This window comes from Arachis ipaensis, chromosome B5, assembly GCF_059453495.1.
Source record: "Arachis ipaensis isolate K30076 ecotype BB chromosome B5, ASM5945349v1, whole genome shotgun sequence".
Taxonomy (NCBI): domain Eukaryota; kingdom Viridiplantae; phylum Streptophyta; class Magnoliopsida; order Fabales; family Fabaceae; genus Arachis; species Arachis ipaensis.
In genome coordinates this window covers 123,508,652-123,527,552 of record NC_142440.1, presented here as the reverse complement: position 1 = coordinate 123,527,552, position 18,901 = coordinate 123,508,652, and the positions used below count along the sequence as shown (strand labels likewise).

The window sequence follows — 18,901 nt, the reverse complement described above, 5'->3', positions numbered from 1 at the left end:
GTGGTATTATAAAATCATGCACTGTCCTTTAAGCCTGATTATTGCAATTACCTTAATCTTACTATCGCAATCGGCCCGCATCTTGACTCCCTCCTTGTTGGCAATTTCTTGATACATGCCCTGGTAACCTACACTTGTAACATACAGCTAACCCCAATCGGCACGGCCTTTTTGGGTGATGACTTTCACATCTCTGCAGCTCGAAACATCTGAAGCAGCTACTGTCTGTTTTCCCTTACCGTTCCCTTGGGACTCCTCATTCGTTGCAAAGTTATTATGTCCTTGGGAAAAGTGTTGTGTGTATCCTTTCTCCTTAAACTCTCGACTCCTTGGTGCGAATCCTTGGTTGTGCTCTCTATGACTTTTTTTCTCTCCAGCCACCTTTTTCACACACTCTTCAGCAACTCTGCTCTTATATTCACCAACTCTAAGAAAGTTTGGATCTCCATTGGTCCCACTGAACTTAAGATATCGCTCCGGAGCCCTCCTTCATTCTTAATGCACTTCCATTCCTCGAAGTCTCCCAGAGCACCTTGACAGATACGGGAAAACCGGCACAGTTTCTCAAACTTATTTGTATATTTCGACACGAACATGGCACCCTGCTTCAACTGCAGTAACTCAAATTCCTTTGCCGTCCTTACAGAATTTGGAAAGTACCTCTTATAAAATTCCACCTAGAAGGCATTCCAGAAAATAGGATCATCATCATGCTGCAGGAGGCGTTGTGTCCCCTGCCACCAATGCAACGCTTCCCCAGTGAGCAGATAGGTAGCAAATGCAACACACTTCTCGTCAGGTACCAACTGCGCTTGCAGTGCTCACTCCTTAGCCTGAAACCAGGTATCGGCTTCAGTCAGATTGGTGGTTCCCTTGAACTTAGGTGGATTAACCTTTAAGAAGTTTACCAGTGTCATCGGGCCTTGAGCTCCACTTTTGCCATTGCCATTATTGTTTATCTGTTGCCTAAGAGCCTCCGCAGTGGCCTGCATAGCAGCAGCCATGTTCTCCAACACCGCAATGAATTTTACCGGGTTATTCGGGTTGGTTTTCGGTCCCTGAATACTAGAACGACCTCTCTCACGGCCTCAACCGCATCCACGAGGCGCCATCTGGTTCCTATACACACCAAACAATCGATATCAAGTTGATCAGTCTCAACATCGGAAGTCTAGTACTTCAAAGTACAAAAGGTACGCTCATGAACTTCATGCTAGACGTATCAGTCGGATACCCTAACTAGCACAGGCACAGACTCAGAGTATGCATTGAAGCATAAGCAGTTCCATCCCTCAGGCTCACGAGGACGAACTACTCTGATACCATAATGTAACACCCTAATATTCATATCCTTATACTCGAGTCATAAGTCAATGATATTACGGTGGTACGACTCTCAGGTGGATTATAATATATAGTTATAAGTAAAAGTGAAAGGAAGTATTAAATGAGAAGCTTGAAAAGGAGTAAAATAAAAATCGCGAAGTCGTATCGCTCACGTATCGACAACTAAAAGATAAAACGTGAAGTCGAAAGTGATATACAGATAAAGGCATAAAGGAGAGTAAGAGAAGGACAGTATATAGATATATAACATAAGTAAATAGCCACTAGTTGCAACCCGCGAAGTTTAGGCCGGCTAGGGTACAGTATGAAAGTAGTTGACAACAGTATCTCCTAATCTCTCCCAAAAGAAACATAAGAGTCTCTATAGGCAAGTTCAAAAGAATTCAATACATAATATAAGCTTTTCAAAATAAAGGGGGAGATATTCTAAGCAAAATATAAGGTAGAGAATATAAAGATCTTCGCCATCTCTCAGATGAACCACAGCTCACTTCTGAGCACCTGCACCTGTATCTGAAAAACAAGAGATATATACGGAATGAGAACCCTTGACCCATGGGTTCCCACGGTAAAAGTGCCAAATAAATACAATGCATTGTAATAAAAACTCACTAAGCAACCTAAACTTCCTTTCACCCAATATTCATCCTATATTCACGCTAATCCATAATTAGGCAACTGTCATAACGGAATGCTAAATCTAATTCCTCTTCCTCATGCTTCCCAACTTTCTAACTCTCCAACAAATCAAAATCAGAATCATAAGCCAAACCATCACCAGTTATTCTGTCTCAGCAATTCTATAACAATACTTCATGTCCTCACCTGGAGCAAGTGAAATCACTTCACTGCGTCTACCCAGGGAGCTCAAATTACCTCATTCAATAATCATCAGTTTAAGTTAATCATATTATTACTCCATCTCAACAAGAACAGCCCTCAGTGTCAACTGACACCAGCATAAGAGACCTCTCAATTGTACAAACACAACCAATACAGACAAATAATACATAATAAGGTACAAGTAGAACAAGTAGCGTATAATCAGGTAATATAGCATATGATATAGCAATCCAAAACAAATAGGCAAACCCAAACAATTCAAACATATGCAAATGTTGTATGCCTGCCCTATGACTGATAATATCATATGTCGGTTATATAGCCAATCCGACACGTCCTGGTAGCAAACCATGGACAGAAACACCCATGACCAAACTCAAATTTAAGGAGAAAAATGAAAACTGGGCAAAGGACAGTGAAATATTCACCACAAAACTTAGATAGAATTATAGAGGATGAGAAGAGTGACGCGTGGCCATAAACGGCTCGTCAATCGGAGTTCTGGATCAAAAGTTATGGTGATTTGAAGTTTGATAGAGTTAGGATTTTCTCTCTTCTTCCTCTCTTCTCCATTTCAGCGCCTCACACCCCTTTCTTTAGCGTTAATGAGATGAAATGCTCATAACTAATGTTTATATATATTGGGTCTTGGGCCCGATTCACTTGGTTTAGTCTGTTAGCCCAATTTTGGGCCAAAACCTTTAAAATTAGAGTTTTAAATCGTATTTTAAATATTTCTAGCTTCCCAAATTATAATTTCTCATTTCTTAACCTTATTCACTTATAATTAATTTATTCAGCTGCAGTACCGGATAGATCTCAGCCGATATTGCCGGTCAAATTTCTAGTGCGCATTTTTACGCAGAAATCTATGTTTTCTGACTCAGAAAAATTCACTGAGTCTAAATATCATATTTAAATGATCAAATTCCGATTGCTAAATTTTCTAGCCATATTCGCTCCTATTTAATTTATTATTTAATTAATTATGATTTGAACGGGTTTTACACTAACCACGGCCCTTACGCCGCTGCCGCATCCTCGACAAGCAGAATTAACCAACCATCCTTGCCAGGCGCATAGCGTCTCAACAATCTTAGTAATAAACAGTATATCCATATTCCTCAGTGATCACTTTCAGTATTCATTAATTCATTATTTATCCTCGAGTCCCAGACTCATTACAAACATTATCAATTCTCAGTTCCACAGTTCATCATGCTCATCATCAACATAAGTACTCTTCCAACCCATGCAACTATTCCATCCTCAATACTCCAGAAATCTAAGGCTCCGTTTTCTAACTCATGATAGAAAATTACCAAGTTAAACTAACTAACTCATCTCTATTAGCCTTAGAGCCTAAATACTAGGTAGCAATCTCAAACAGCAATTTAAGAAAGTTTTTCAGTGTAACAAATCTTCCTATAGATATCAACAAGAGAAATTCAGAGTGGGGTATAGTTGTGGTATCTCCGAAATTTTTCTGAGCTATATTCCTCTTTTTTCTTTGTCTCCTTATCCTTATTCCGAGTTTGGTAGGAAAGATTTGGCCTTGAGACTGGATCTCTAAGTTGGGAATTTTAGTCCACGTTGATATACTTCTCTATCCGTTCATGTACTCCATATAAAGAGGTCGGATGCCTCTTTGATATGGATTGTGAAAATGACCATTCTTTAAGGCTATTAACTAACCCCATTATTACTACTTCGGAAGGCAAATTCTGTATTTCTAAGCAGGCTTTGTTGAATCTTTCCATATAAGCTCGGAGAATCTCTCCGACTTCTTGTTTTATTCCTAAGAGACTTGGAGCATGTTTAATTTTGTCCTTTTGAATTGAAAATCGAGTAAGAAACTTCTTTGCCAGGTAATCAAAATAAGTCATCGACATAGAGATAAGCTATCGAACCACTTTATTACTGCTTTGCTTAACGTTGTCAGGAAAGTCTTACATGTCGGATCGAACGCGTAGGCTAAATACATCCTACTTTTGAATATTTTAATTTAAAATAAATTAAAAAGTATTAATTTAATTTAATTTGTAGATACTATATAAATATCATAAGAAATAATATTATTTAATTATTAACCTATGACTACATCGAGATCAATAATGTAAAAACTATAATAATAACAAGTATTTTTTAGAGGTCATTATATTATAAAGATTGTTATTTATATACTTAGACTCCTAAGAATGAACTCCAAATAAACTTAGATAAATAGGCATAATTGCTAATTATAATAGTATAAATACCTTCCACTGTAAGTCTACTTTGTTTGATATTGTAACCAATAAATTCCAAAACTTTTTCAAAAACATGAACATAATATTTGGATTTGTCAAATTTCTTTCTCAAGTGTGGCAAAATATTAAGAGATTCACATTGAGATTTTGTAAATGATTTATATTGATTTTTGTGGTTGAACAAAGCTTACAAATTTAACTTCATAGATAACTTAATTTTCGTTATATCCAAATTCTAAAATATTGTCTCAATTATTTCTATAAAACTTTTTATTTTAAAATGAATGACATTACATATCTTCAAATAATATTAACTCATTTTTTTCATTATAAAAGAATGATATTGGAATATAGCTATAATGCACGGACACTGACATTGACACACACAAGACACGATATAACATGGGACACGCTGGCACGCAAATTTTAAAATCCTATAAGACATGGGGACACACATACATATAAAATATAAAATATTTTTTAGATAAATCGTAATGATATTTTGATATTTTATTGATATTAAAATATAAATTAATTTTTTAATTATTTTTAATGTCTTATTTTAATTATATCAAGTATTTAAAATATTTTTTGTTTTAATAAATAATAATATATACTATATCTAAATTTATTTCAAGAATATATGTTAAGAATAAGACTGAACACGCTAACACGTGATGATATTTAGGTGTGTCCAAACTTATCCGGAAAAGAGTTTTTTTGCTTTTTATTAAGATACGGGGACACAGCAGACAGACACACGAGTCGGACGAGTGTCAGTAAATGTAGTGTCCAAAATGTGTCCAACATGCGGACATGATAACTCAGCAAAGTGTCCGTGTTTTATAAGAATATAGTATCTATAACTTAAATTAAATTAATAAAATAAATATAAATTTATTTATTTTAAATTATTTTTTATGAAAACATTTGAAGGAGACTATTTTATAATTTTTAAATTAAATTAGTATTTTTTTAATTTAATTTAACTTATTTTAAATTAAAAATATTTGAAGAAATTATTTTAAAAAATATTTTGATAATTTTAAAAATTTCTAGAAAATTTTTGTACTTTACTATAGAAATTCAATTTACATAGATAAACACTTAATAGCCACATATATTAGTTAATATTTTACGTTCGTAATCATTAACAAATCAAATTAAAAAAAATTATATTATCTAACAAAAATAAATATTAGAGATTATTTTATATTAAAAAACTTAAAAAACTATAATATTCTATTTTAAAAACTTAAAAAACCGACGTGGATATACTCTTATTTTTATTATAAAATTTGGGGTACCATCTAATTAGTTTGGCTTGATTAAAATACAAAGTTGACTGAGTACCATTTTTTGTGTTACGTTGTTCGCAGTTTCCCACTTTCCCACTTTCCCCTCTTTAATTGCAGCACTACGAAACCTTTGTGTCCGCAAAACGTTCCATATGATCCCAACAACACAAATTAACAAACCCGTGAATCACTCTCATTCCAACATGAATCTCTCTCTGACTTTCAGATTCCGGTCAGAGATCCTTTCACAACTTCATTTCACACCGATATCTCCGATCAAGCACCCCTTAAAGAAGCAAGAACTTCACTTTTCAACCAACCACAAGGGATCAAAACCCATTAACAGAAAACTCACGGTTACAGCAAAGAAAGCATCCATTGAAGGTGTGAGTGAAGAGTTAAACTCCATAGCTTCTTATAATCTTGACTTCGCTTACTCGCGCAGAAAGGTCCGTGCAGCCTTCATTGAAGTTCATCAGCAGCTGGATCACTGCTTGTTCAAGGTTAGTTGAATCTTGGTCATGGATATTGGAACGCTTCCATTGCTTAAGTTACATTTGTTTTTTGCTTTTTCTTTTTAAACTTCTTTTACTGGTTTTGGTTTTGGCATTGCTTAAGAACCAGTTGCTGATGTTTCAATCTCCAATGCCAGAATGCTCCTGAAGGGATCAGAACCGAAGAGGTAAGTTTCAATCTCTGCAAAACTTTATTGGTACTTTTCTTTTTAGGGACTAATATGTTCCAAGTATAGATTTTCAGGGTTTATTTGTCTTAGTTTTTGTCTTTTATAATGATGTTATACCTCTGCGTCATAAATGATTTACTTATTTATTCAGTGACAAGAGGTTTCTTGTTATCTGCTTTACCTTGTGAATGTAACCTTTTTTTCTGCAATAGAAAGATTCTACTTCTTACAAAATAGTTTCTATATGAAAGAAATTCACCGGACCCAACTTTTGTAAATTTGATCAAACTTTCCTGATGGTTATGAATTGTTTTTCGTTTATTTTGTTTTATTTTTTTTCCAGTCGGAAGTAAAATCTTCAAAAGTTTATCAAACTTTTGGTTTTTTTTTGGGGGAAGGGGGGGTGGGGGGTATGAGTGTTTTGTTGTGTATTTTGTTTATTTTATTTTTTCAGTTAGTGCCAAATCTTTTGGATGTCAAGATGTTTATGCTTTATATATATTATGATTTAGTTTTGGTGAATTGTGTGATAAATTGTTTACTTATTTGTTCAGTGGTACGAGAGGAATTCTAGGGGATTGGAAATTTTCTGTAAGAGCTGGTTGCCACGGCCAGGGGTTCCGATTAAGGCCTCTGTATGTTTCTGCCACGGATATGGCGATACTTGCACCTTCTTCTTTGAAGGTTTGTCATAATTTGATTTCAAAATGCTGCCAAGTTGCCCTGCTCTCTATTATATGTTGTTGCTCTGCCCTGTATTATGTGTTGAAGAGGCTGTTTTGTTTTTTTGGAGTCTAAGAGGGTGTTTGGTTTGTGTGTTCATATTTGTTTTCATACTCGGTGTCTTCTCTTCTTCTAAGTATGGGGAAATAAAGTTAAAACAGGATATAATTGAAAACGGGATTTTGAAGAGATGTAAGTGTAACCGGGTTGAGTTCAGGCAAGTTTCATATGCATCCATTTGACCATGGTTGGGAACTAATGAATGGTTTTGTCTATACAGATTTTGGATTTGCTTAGAATGATCAAATTATATCTTTCCACATTTTCAGTCATTTTAGAAACTATTCTACAATATTGGATTTTCCATTATTTAAATCTTGTATCTCCATCACATGCATGATTTATCATTCAATGAATCATTGACAAAAGAATCCGCGGATTAGATCAAATTGGGAAGTTTGTTATTTTGATTTTTTACAAAAGCAAGCAATGACATTGTTTGGTCATGAATTCACCTAGTAGGACAAGGCTTTGTCGTTATCATATTGTTTTCCCTGTATTCACTCTTTTCTTTACAAATTACTCCCGTTTTCACTCTTGTTTACAAAGTTCTAGAAATATAAAACATTGAAAATAAAAAACAGAAAACATCTTCTCAAATCAAGCCAATTTATTTGCATGATTCACAGGGCATTTAGTTTATCTATTTTTCAATTTTTTCCTCAGGTATAGCCAGGAGAATTGCATCATCGGGATATGGTGTTTATGCTATGGACTATCCAGGTTTTGGCCTTTCAGAAGGATTACATGGATACATACCAAATTTTGATGATTTAGTTGATGATGTTATCGAGCATTATAGAAGAATTAAAGGTGTGAAGTTTTAGTATCCATGACTGCTGTAACATTTCACATGTGAAGATTTAAAATATTTAAACTCTTTTTACCCCTTAAAATCATGGTTTGTATTTCAATTGGCAGAAAGGCCTGAGCTGAGAGAGTTGCCTCGCTTTATATTGGGGCAGTCAATGGGAGGAGCAGTTTCTATTAAAGTTCATTTGAAGGAGCCAAATAATTGGGATGGAATGATCCTTGTAGCACCAATGTGTAAAGTAAGCTCGTCCATCTGTATTTCATTCGATGCTCACCAATTTTTTATTTAATTTAAATCGTTGTAGTTCAGCGTAAACTCTGCACTGAATTCAGTTTGAGTAGTTTTTCGTCTTCTGCAAGCATCGATTGCTGTTTCTATCAATGGTTGATACAATTGGATCTTTGCTCGATTATATTGACCAATAAAAAATGTTATATATAATTAATGTCGAACCTGCGACACTCCTTTAGCTTTTAAAGAGTGACAAGGGACACTAAACCAAACTGCTATTAGCATTCATTGGTGAAATATAAAACAATGATGCTTGTTTCTTATTAGATTGGGAATATGCTTATGTATATTATAGATAATAGTTTGCATTTGATACAGAAGAGAAACTCATTAGCCATTACAAAAGCTTACCTTTGGATAATGATTGAACTAAGCTTACTTTTTTGTGGCAACTAGTTTTTTTTATATTTTATAATTGTGTTCCCTTTTTAGGGGCCATCACATTCATACTACTATATTGTGGGGTTAATTTATTTAAAATTCAATGGAAAATGTTTTTTTAATAATCTTATTAGCTATTACAGTATTTACCTGGCTTAGCCAAACAATATTTATGATAATCATTTTGAATTTGGAGATTAGTTTAAGGATTGTGATTTCCAAGTTTTGTTCTGCTTTAATTTACGTGAACATTTTTGCATTACAAGCTGGAAACTTTTATCGCTAACTCAAATAGTTAAACACTCTTTGATAAAAAGTGGCTTTTGTAATTTCTTTTTTGTCCCGTCTTTTCAATATAGTTTTGTAATGTACAACTTTCAGTTGAAGCATGGTTTGCTGATTTCTGTTGCGGGTAGATTGCAGATGATGTGATGCCATCTGATGCAGTTATGAAGGTATTAACTCTTTTATCGAAGGTGATGCCAAAAGCAAAACTGTTCCCAAACCAAGATCTAGCAGAGCTTGCCTTCAGGGAACCAAGCAAAAGAAAATTGGTTAGTGACTTGTACAGAATTAACTTTTGGATTCCAATATAACAAAATAGACATTTTGATTCATTGTCTTGCTCTTCAACAAAATATCTTGCACTTTCTTAGTGTTAGAACTTAGAAGTTGATTGATTCATTTTTATCGTGTTTTCTGACATATTTTCCGCATTGTCATATATATATATAAATCATGCTGTTTGGAGTTAAGGATTACTTCAGAGTCTATTATTGTTTAGTTCTCTCTTTGACTGTCTCATCATTTCATTATCTTTCACATGAACTCGTACGTTGTAGTTACAATCATCGAGTTTGTTCATGTTTGACGATCTCATCTATTTTAATTAGAGAAAGATGGGAAATTGTGACAGAGGTTACTCTATTCAAAGCCTCAATTTGTTGTCTCAGATTTGCGACGTTGTTGTTTGTTCTACTTGATACTTAAATTTTGTATTGATTTGCAAAACAAAACCCGTGTTAGTCATAATCAAACTAAATACATTGATAATATTAACTTATCCCTAGTGTTGATTTATCTTTTTAGGCTGTTTACAATGTCATTTGTTATGATGATAATCCGCGACTGAAAACCGGTATGGAGCTTTTACGAACCACAAAAGAAATTGAATCACAAGTACAGAAGGTCAGTATTCTTTTTGTCTTCCAATCTCTATATTTTCATATTTGAGTTCTTTTCCATTGCTTTGGTAGTTTGTTTCTTTTTTCATATTTGAGATCCTTTTCTTTTGTTGCAACTCAAAGAAGGTTTTCTCACTAAAATAGAAAAGATCCCGTATCATCCCTTTCTGGAAATTTAAGCATTTCATTTTTGTTTTCTCAATTTAAAATCCACCATTGGTAAATATTACAAGTGCCCATACGATACTCTAGCTAAATCTATTTTTGAATTTTTCTATGTGCAATAATTACCATAAGAAGAAGAAAAACTATATTTTGCGTGTGCATGTGGATGATTGCAGGTTTCGGCTCCATTATTGGTTATTCATGGAGGAGATGATAAGGTGACGGATCCATTGGTGAGCCGGTTTCTTTATGAGAGTGCGTCTAGCAAGGATAAGACTCTAAAGATTTATGAAGGTGGTTATCACTGCATTCTAGAAGGTGAACCTGATGAGAGAATTTTTGCTGTACATGATGACATTGTGTCTTGGCTTAATTCTAGGTGTTCAACTAAGTGATGTCCTCACCATGGAATATTTCCCCCATTTTCATGTTATGTCATTCTTCAAATAATATAACAATTCTGTGACTTCTAATCAAGAAATTCTAGAAGTCGTTGGTCTGGAATAAAGAGTAGGTGTCATTCTAGGAACGCCTCTTCAATCTCTTTCACATTTTCATGTATTATTCATCTTGGAATGAATAAATTATATTGATCCAAAGGTATATTCTCATCCTCTTATGCTTCTTTATTATTTTTGTTTAAATGTTATGGCCGAAGTGCTGATTTGGGGCCCTTCTTGATCTGGGGACTGGGGAGTTGGGAAGCCATAGATGGCGTGGATTCGATCCAAAATTTGAGTGCTGCCCTTCGATTCTCCTACTGTTCTTCTGTCATACTAAAGCTTGTGCTGGAACAATTTTCTTCTAGGCAAATCTTGTTTAGGTTAATGTAGTCAATACACATCCTGCACTTTCCGTTACTCTTAGGGATCATAACTATGTTGTAGAGCCAAGTTGGATACCTTATTTCACTTGCTTTCTTAATTCCTTTGCCTTTTTGAGGCTCGGGCGTCTTGGCTACTGGGCTACCAATATGGTTATGTGAAATATTCTTGGTGATCATATGGTTGTTTGTTATTAATGCTCAACAATAAAAAAACTTTGTTGAAATTTATAGCGTAACTTCCTTGTTGGCTCTATGGGGAAGTTCATTCTCCACCACACATCCTTCATCAAAGCCAACCTGCTAGGAGCAACCTATCCTTTTCCATGATAGACAAGAATACCATAAGGATATCCTTGTCATATACCTAAGAAAATCATGAAGAGAGACATGAGTTTCTGCCTCAGATTCTCTCTAAACAGCGTCCACATGGTCAAAATACTATGCCCAGACATGAATTTTTTCGGTGCTATGTGTAATCCCAACACGTCCTTGACTTGAATTCTTCCCATGTCAAATCAAAGAAATCTTTTGCAAGATTTCGCAAATTCCTATAGTTGTCATTCATCAAAACTAAATACTTTGAATTCATGTGTACCTATGGTTACAAGATTTAGAGATTTACAAGAGATCGATTCATAAGACTAATATTAATCACACTCATGTATGAATTATGATGCTAATATTGTATATCTTTTTATGGCACTCTAAAACCTCTCCTACTGAGGACCTTTGGTTATTCCTCCTCTTGTATATATTCTCGTTTATTTTTCCAAAGAACGGACAAGATGGCTCACTTTCCCGAAAAGTTGGAAGGTAATGTGCGAGGTATGTTAGATTTAGAGTCCCGCTGCACTCATTTAGAGTTTGTTCTTTTATGAGGAACAGGAATTCATATGTATAATGTTTAGCTTGAGATTTAGTTTAGGTGGTGTTGCTGTGTGTCAGAACTCGAGATATCGTATACTCGTAGAATTGAATCTAATGTATTTTGTAAGTATATATATATGTGTATGAAAATATATGTTGTATTTAGGTATTCACGTAGGCACACATAATATATTTGTCACTAAGCATAGTATTATAATAATGAGGATGTTACCAAGAAGTATGATCGTTATTAATTAATTGTACATGTATTTGAATTTTTTCTAGTTAACAAAATAAAAAAGAGGATTTTAGTGCTGGGTAAATGTGGATTATCGGCTTTTATGCTGTGGTGTGGAACCTGAAAAAGAATGAAAGAACTTTTTGGAATTTAGAAATCAACGTGAGAGAAGTTATCCACGAATATAGACAGAAGGTATAAGTGTTTAGAAAAGCTGTAGTGTTTTTGTAGAGTATGAATTCATCTTTATTTTGTTGATTGAGTTTTTATTTAGTGTTATTGTTTATCTTGAAATAATCTCTTCTTTATTGTACTACTACTGAGTTCTTTCTTTTAAAATAATAATAATAATAATAATAATAATAATAATAATAATAATAATAATATTAAAGAGAATGTTTTATTGTTATTAAAATGAGTGTCAAAATGGTGTTTGCTCTAGAGATTTATGCGTATCGGGGTTAGTCTGTTTTACAAATAACGATACAATTAAGTAGAATCATGAACAGAGAAAGAAAAGTGCACATAAATTATAGTGTTTTAAGTATATAGCTATTTGGTTAAATACACTACTGCTTCTTTATTTTTGATTATTGGAGCAGAAATCTTACACGAACATCAAATTCGACAGATTATTATCAACGATGTCATAGCAAGCCGCTTTCTTGAAAGCTTTGGATGCAGTCATCAAACATCTGTTCAAGGGTTTTGAATGGAGGAAACCCCAATTGAGTAATTTTGGTGGTGTTCATGCTATGTGGGTTGTTGTCTCCTTCCAGGCTGCTGCACCTGTAACACCATATATCATCTAACTTCAGAAAAGCAGATCTCAAAGCATATCAAAAGATTGACAGAGATTTGGTATAATGTTTAGAATTGAGTAAAATATCATTTTGATCATCAAACAGTGCAAATAAAATATATAAGAATTTAATTTTGATGTCTTGTCAAATAATATATCTAATTATATAATATCATGTTAATAAAAGTTATTATCTTTTTATATTGACTATGTAAATAATTATTCAAAAAATAAAATATGATCAAGTGATTATATAAAATATTTGACATTATCAATACATCAAAATTAAACTGAATATATAATCCATCAAAAAGTTAATATTTAATTATTTATACAGTCGGATTCAAAAGATTAGTAATACTTAACAATTCAGTTCAAAGTGAAGACCGCTTTGATACTAAAGTATACTAAACTAATATTTGAGAATCAAAATAGCAATGTATTAAAAGCCAAGGCAAATTACTATTAATTTCTAAAGTATTACAGAAAAGTTATTAATGGTTGAAAAATAATTTGGCAGAGAATTCTTTGATGGGATAGAAGAGATAGAAATATAAGTATATAATACAACGATTGTCTTTGTATTTTGTTTGGCATGAGAAACATAGTCATGGATAATATGTTTCAGAAAAAAAAAATGTTCATTTTGTACGTCTAAAACATGGAGACAATCAGACAATAGAGATAGAACGCTAATACCGAAATCTATTGTTTTTATCAAAATTCTATGCTACTATCATGTAGGATATAAATAATTTCAAGCATATTAGGTGAATATAAAATATATATTAAAAATAAATTAAGATAGTATATGTATTTATATATAAATGTATAATAATTAATTTGTTGATTAATTTTTATTGTATACATAGCATTTTTAAAAAAAAAAAAACAAACTATTTTTAAGTATCTCTATTTCCGTTATATATATTTATATTTTTCTGATTCTATTTATAAATTCAAAAGTAATTAAAATATTATTTTATTACTTTAATTTATCAATTTTCCTATTTTGAAAATTCTTTATTTTTATACTATTAAAACACTAGCTTAGCTAGTAGCTAAGCCAACTTTTCTGGGATTAAAACATTTCTCCGCATAACCCATATATAATTGATGGTGTTAAATAGAAACAAAAGATTAGAAGAAAGATTTGTAAAAGTTAACGTACTTTTTAGCATATGGATAGGAAGGATATCTGGCCCTAAGCATTTCAATGATTTGTGACCAATGGGCTACTGAGCTAGAACAAATGAGCCTGCCACTTGCTTTGGCATCCTCCATAGCCAATATGTGGGCAGCTATCACATCATTTATGTGTACAAAGCCCACTGTTGTATTTGGATATTCTTCTCTCACACCTGTTTAAAAATGGTGAAGGGAGAAAACAAAAAGATTAAGAACCGTTCAAAATATGTTGAGTAAATGCTGCACAAAACATTTGCACTGCAAGACTTGGTCTAATGACAGTTGTGTATGCCTTGTTAGAAAGTATATCAAAGTTCAAATCCTAACTATGACTAAGAAGTGGTTATATAGAACCCATGAGAAAGGAAAAGTGTGTGTGTTAGGATGTATGAACAAAATAAAATGTGCAACATTTCAAAGTTAGTTACTTAGTTTTATTTTCTAACCCTTATATCTTTTATAATAAAAAGGATAAAATATCTTTTTTGTCACTAATATTTATAATTATTTTTAAAAATATTCTTAACCTTTAATTTTATTCAATTTTGTTTCTAATATTTTCGATTTATATCAAAATTATTTCTTAAACATCTAAAACATTTTAAAAGACAAAACAAAAAATGTTTAAGGATAATTTTAACATAAATTAAAAATATTAGAAACAAAAATCATACTTTTCCCTCGTTAAAATTATAGGTGCTACAATATTTCATGACAAAAATTATAGTTTACTCCAAATGAAAGTAAACCTTTAAGTAACATACAATAATTATTAATTTATTCCTATATTGATTTATTTATCAACAAACTAATATATTTTGAGAGTCAATGATAGTTTATTCTGAATACAATCTAATAATCCTTAGGTATAACAGGATCAAACCTTTGACGATGCTTAGAATCATGTACAATGTGCTTGTTGGCTGTGGTGCAAGCAGGGGACCAACAACAAAAGAGGGATTAACCACAACTAGATCCATTCCATTTTCCTTTGCAAGTTTCCAAGCCTCTTTCTCCCCTATAGTCTTTGCATATGCGTACCACAGCTGCATATTCACAAAATTATTTAAAAATATAAAAGGTAAAATTGTTTAAATATTCAGAACGAAGTATCAAGATTACTCAGGCCAACCTATATATGCTGTTGATTAAAAAAAATGTTATATATGCACACTAAAAATCAGTTACTAAATTAATTATTATATATTTGTATATAAATATTAAATAATTAAATATATGTATTGTTTAATTTAGTACAAATTACTGGAAAAAAAAAAGTTACGATAATGGTAGCAAATGTTACTACGTACGTTGTAGCGTTTGCAGTATTCTATATCAGTCCAATGAGACTCATTAAGAGGAGATACTTGCTGCACATCGTAACGGTATCTTATGGAAGAGCAAGATGAGGTGAGCACAACGCGTTTAACTTTTGCTTTGATGCAGGAATTCAGCACATTCACGGTTCCTTTTATACACGGATCAATTAGAGTTGCCTGCAACATATTTCAAATCTTCAAATGAATTTACAAAAGAATTAAATTGTGCTTCCTAAATTTATAGTAGAGTTTGGTTTGAATATAATACGTTTCCCTAGTTTTATTTTATTCTCACCAACCTTAGAAGTTAAAACAACTTATTTTCCAAGTAACAACGTGACCAAGACATAATAAGTAAGTGCATAATCAGATGAACCCCTTCAACAAAAGGTGAGACAAATAACAACTAACTAATAGAGCAATAATGATTCTTAAATATAATCTAGTTTTTTGGTGTCAAAAACTCCACAAATTAATCGATCTTTTATGATGGAGTTCATTAATTCAATCCACCAACAAATTAATCGGTAATGTTAGGGAAACACAAAAAAGTCAAAACTTATCTTATTTAACATTCATTAATTTTAACAATAATTAATAAATATTAAATGAGACAACTTTTAGCTATTTTTGGTTAATTCTTTTTTTGTTACCAAATATTTCTGCAAATTAAAATAGACTATTAAAACATTGGTATATCCATATTTTGACACCAAAAAGTGGGTTCTTGTATCGTTAATACACCTATTAATTTATATTTTTCATTAAATATTAAGAATAACAACAAATGTGAGATTAATATTTTGCCTTTCCTTCGAGTTTTAGAAATACAAATTTATATATATAAAAAAGTATTTTCTTTTTTAATTTTTGAAAAAATTGTACCAAACCTCTTTTAATGTTCTTTTACACATAGATGATATATTATTGGTTTTTTAGTTTTAGCCATAAAGAACAAAAAGTTGATTAAGCTTAAGGAGATAGAATATTGAAGGAATTGAAGGAGACCTGAACGTTGTTATCATAAGGAACTAGCACTGGAGATGCTGTATGAAAGACACCATCAACCCCTTCCACTGCCTCATCAAAGTTCCCTTCCACCAATAAATCCGCTTTAAAAATCTTTAATCTCTCTTTAGCTCCACTCAATTCCCTTAGAAAGCCAACCTTCTCCACATCATCTGATCAAATATTAAGTAACATATTAGAAATCAAACTATAGCATAAAATAAAAATAAAAAAAGCAAGTGAATCCTTAGAATTAAAAGTGTCACCTGGGTTTCTCACGGTGGTCCTCACAGTGTGACCCTTTTCTAGTAAGGCTTTGATAAGGTAAGCTGCGATGAAACCGGTGCCCCCAGTCACGCAGAATTCAGGCATTTCTCTGTTATCGTTTAATCTGATTTCTTTTCTGTTGTCTTTGTAACTCTTGACTTTTAGCAGCAGTTTGTGATCTTTGTTGGTCTTATGTAGTATCGGATTAGGTCTACCGATCAAGTGAATAGATGAACTCCATAGCCCAACTTTGTGAAGGTTGGAGAGTCACGTGAGTTTCATTCCACTTAGATTCCAATTTGGTTTATGACAGATGTGTCACACCACAACTGTCAGCTAGTTGGTTTAAAAATTAATTCATTATAAATTTAAATTTTATTTAAAATTTGTTATTTGATCAATAAATTACTATATTTATAAGATTGAATTTAAAATTTTAACTTATTTAAATAGAATAATAAATTAATGAATAAAGTAAATTTTTTATTTCTAAAGTTTTTAAAATTTTTTAAAATTATTCCTTACATTTAATTATGTTCAATTTTATTCTTAACGTTTAAAATAAATTTCAATTTTATTTTTGTTAATTTTTTGGTAGTCAACTAATAGTCAAATTATTTTATCCAATTTTACCCTTATTTCCTATCTCAACTCCATCTCTACTCACTCTTAAGTCCTACCTCCATCACTGTCAACAACAACATTCTCTGCACCAAATGCTTTTTCTTTCTCTCTATCTTTTTATATTGTTATATTGTTGAATCAAGTTCCAAATTCATCAATTATAAAAAAATTTTACCCAAAAGGAATGATTCACCCGCCACCGCCCATCATCTCCAACCAACTCTCTTTCTTATTGGCCGCCATCCTCACCCTGCCACTCTCATGCCAGAAGATTGGCAGTTGATGAATCCACATTTGATAATAATTTTTGGCTTGAAATGAGTGGTTTTCATCACATAAACATGCATTTATTCATTTAAATAATATGTTTTTGTGAATTCTCTCTCAATTATACCTAATTGTTAAAAACATGCTTTTTGTGCTCTAAATTATCAAATTAATTCTACTTTTATTCCATTCGATACCTTGATATGTTTAAGTGATTTCAGGATCAATAGGCAAGAATGGCTTTGAAGAGTGGAGAAAAAGCATGCAAAGTAGAAGAATTCATAAAAAAACAAAGGAGAAGGACATTCGGATGCGTGCGTATGCACATAATGGTACGTATGCACAGGTGTGAAGAATTAGCTGGCACTTGTGTGTATGTATAAGTGGGAAAATTGGCAAGTATGCGTACGACACAATAGTGCTTACGCACGGGTCTGAGCGCGTGTCTCATTTAAAAAGTCACGTGCTATGTATTTTGGAGGCCTCTTTTGGCTCAATTTTGATACCCTGAAGCCAATTTTAAGCATACTCTTAGAGAAAAACAAGAACACATTACCATATGATCATTTTACAAATTTTGACTAGATTTTCATAATTTTTTTAGAGAGAGAAACTCTCACTTCTTTCTAGGATTTATTAGAGTTTATACAATTTACACTTTAATTTTGAAATTTAGCTTGTCTCAATTGTAAGTTGTTCTTAATTTTCTCGTCCTTTCATTCCTTTGCACTATACTTAGATTCTTTTTATAATTAAGGTTATTTTGTTGGTATATGCACTTGTGAATTCTTGAGTTTCATATTAATGAATTTGATATTTGAGGTTTATATATGCTTGATTGAATTGTTAGTATTGATCGTTTGGCTATAGTTTTTATTAAATTTTATAATTCACTATGTTTTATTACCATGCCCACTAAGTATTTATTGAAATGCTCATTTTGAATATGGAGTAGATTTTCATTCCTTGGTTTGGGGATTGAAGAACTAGGATACTAGAGTCATTAATGTCCAACATTGAATGGTAGTTTTGGGTTGTTAGTTGATCTTGTTTCCACTAACACTAGCTTTTTATTAAGCTTAATTAGTAAGTTAGATAGAATTTGTGGATTAAGACCAATTATCCATCCATTTGAACAATTGAAATAACTCCCTTTTTGTCATATCCTCTAGGAGATTGTCTACAAAGATCATAGAGAAAATCATCTCCAACCGTCTAAACAAAGATCTTGTTGCCTCTGTCGACGCTCCCAATCCTATTCCTTCTCCGCATGTAAATACTAGTTATCTTAATTCTAGTGAGTGATTATTTAGTTCAATTGATTTTATTATTTTATATCAACTTGAATTAGTTTCATTTTTTTTTAATTTTAAAATTTCTTCAAATCTTCTATGATTACAACTTAATCAATTTGCCTTTCAATTCCACCGATTTTTTAATTTTTTTAAAATTATT

General features: G+C 32.2%; 2 protein-coding genes across 3 annotated transcripts; one reads left to right on the top strand and one right to left on the bottom strand.

Moving 5' to 3' along the window:
• Window positions 1-5,760: 5,760 nt before the first annotated feature.
• Window positions 5,761-10,639, top strand: LOC107643848 (caffeoylshikimate esterase). Its single transcript, XM_016347597.2, has 8 exons — window positions 5,761-6,240; window positions 6,390-6,419; window positions 6,977-7,106; window positions 7,872-8,018; window positions 8,127-8,257; window positions 9,108-9,245; window positions 9,781-9,879; window positions 10,217-10,639. The coding sequence occupies exons 1-8, from the start codon at window positions 5,890-5,892 to the stop codon at window positions 10,433-10,435; spliced, it is 1,245 nt and encodes a 414-aa protein (XP_016203083.1). The 5' UTR covers window positions 5,761-5,889; the 3' UTR covers window positions 10,436-10,639.
• Window positions 10,640-12,073: 1,434 nt separating this feature from the next.
• Window positions 12,074-16,889, bottom strand: LOC107643847 (tetraketide alpha-pyrone reductase 2). 2 transcript variants are annotated; one of them, XM_088488343.1, is made up of 7 exons: window positions 16,555-16,877; window positions 16,289-16,461; window positions 15,272-15,457; window positions 14,845-15,007; window positions 13,945-14,134; window positions 12,583-12,760; window positions 12,074-12,091 (listed from the first exon to the last, which is right to left on the bottom strand). In XM_088488343.1, the coding sequence occupies exons 1-6, from the start codon at window positions 16,658-16,660 to the stop codon at window positions 12,619-12,621; spliced, it is 960 nt and encodes a 319-aa protein (XP_088344469.1). In that variant the 5' UTR covers window positions 16,661-16,877; the 3' UTR covers window positions 12,074-12,091; window positions 12,583-12,618. The 2 variants fall into 2 exon arrangements, with proteins under 2 accessions (XP_088344469.1, XP_016203082.1); XM_016347596.3 differs by lacking the exon at window positions 12,074-12,091 and having other exon boundaries at window positions 12,474-12,760; window positions 16,555-16,889.
• Window positions 16,890-18,901: the final 2,012 nt, after the last annotated feature.

What these genes read in the sequence shown, in the direction of transcription:
- LOC107643848 (XM_016347597.2), top strand. Translation starts at nt 5,890, where the DNA reads ATGATCCCAACAACACAAATTAACAAACCCGTGAATCACTCTCATTCC. An exon ending in GCATTATAGAAGAATTAAAG is followed by an intron (nt 8,019 to 8,126) that starts GTGTGAAGTTTT and finishes TTCAATTGGCAG; the next exon opens with AAAGGCCTGAGCTGAGAGAG. An exon ending in TTGAATCACAAGTACAGAAG is followed by an intron (nt 9,880 to 10,216) that starts GTCAGTATTCTT and finishes GGATGATTGCAG; the next exon opens with GTTTCGGCTCCATTATTGGT.
- LOC107643847 (XM_016347596.3), bottom strand. Translation starts at nt 16,660, where the DNA reads ATGCCTGAATTCTGCGTGACTGGGGGCACCGGTTTCATCGCAGCTTAC. An exon ending in CTTATGATAACAACGTTCAG is followed by an intron (nt 15,458 to 16,288) that starts GTCTCCTTCAAT and finishes AATATGTTGCAG; the next exon opens with GCAACTCTAATTGATCCGTG. An exon ending in TCCTATCCATATGCTAAAAA is followed by an intron (nt 12,761 to 13,944) that starts GTACGTTAACTT and finishes ATGGTGTTACAG; the next exon opens with GTGCAGCAGCCTGGAAGGAG.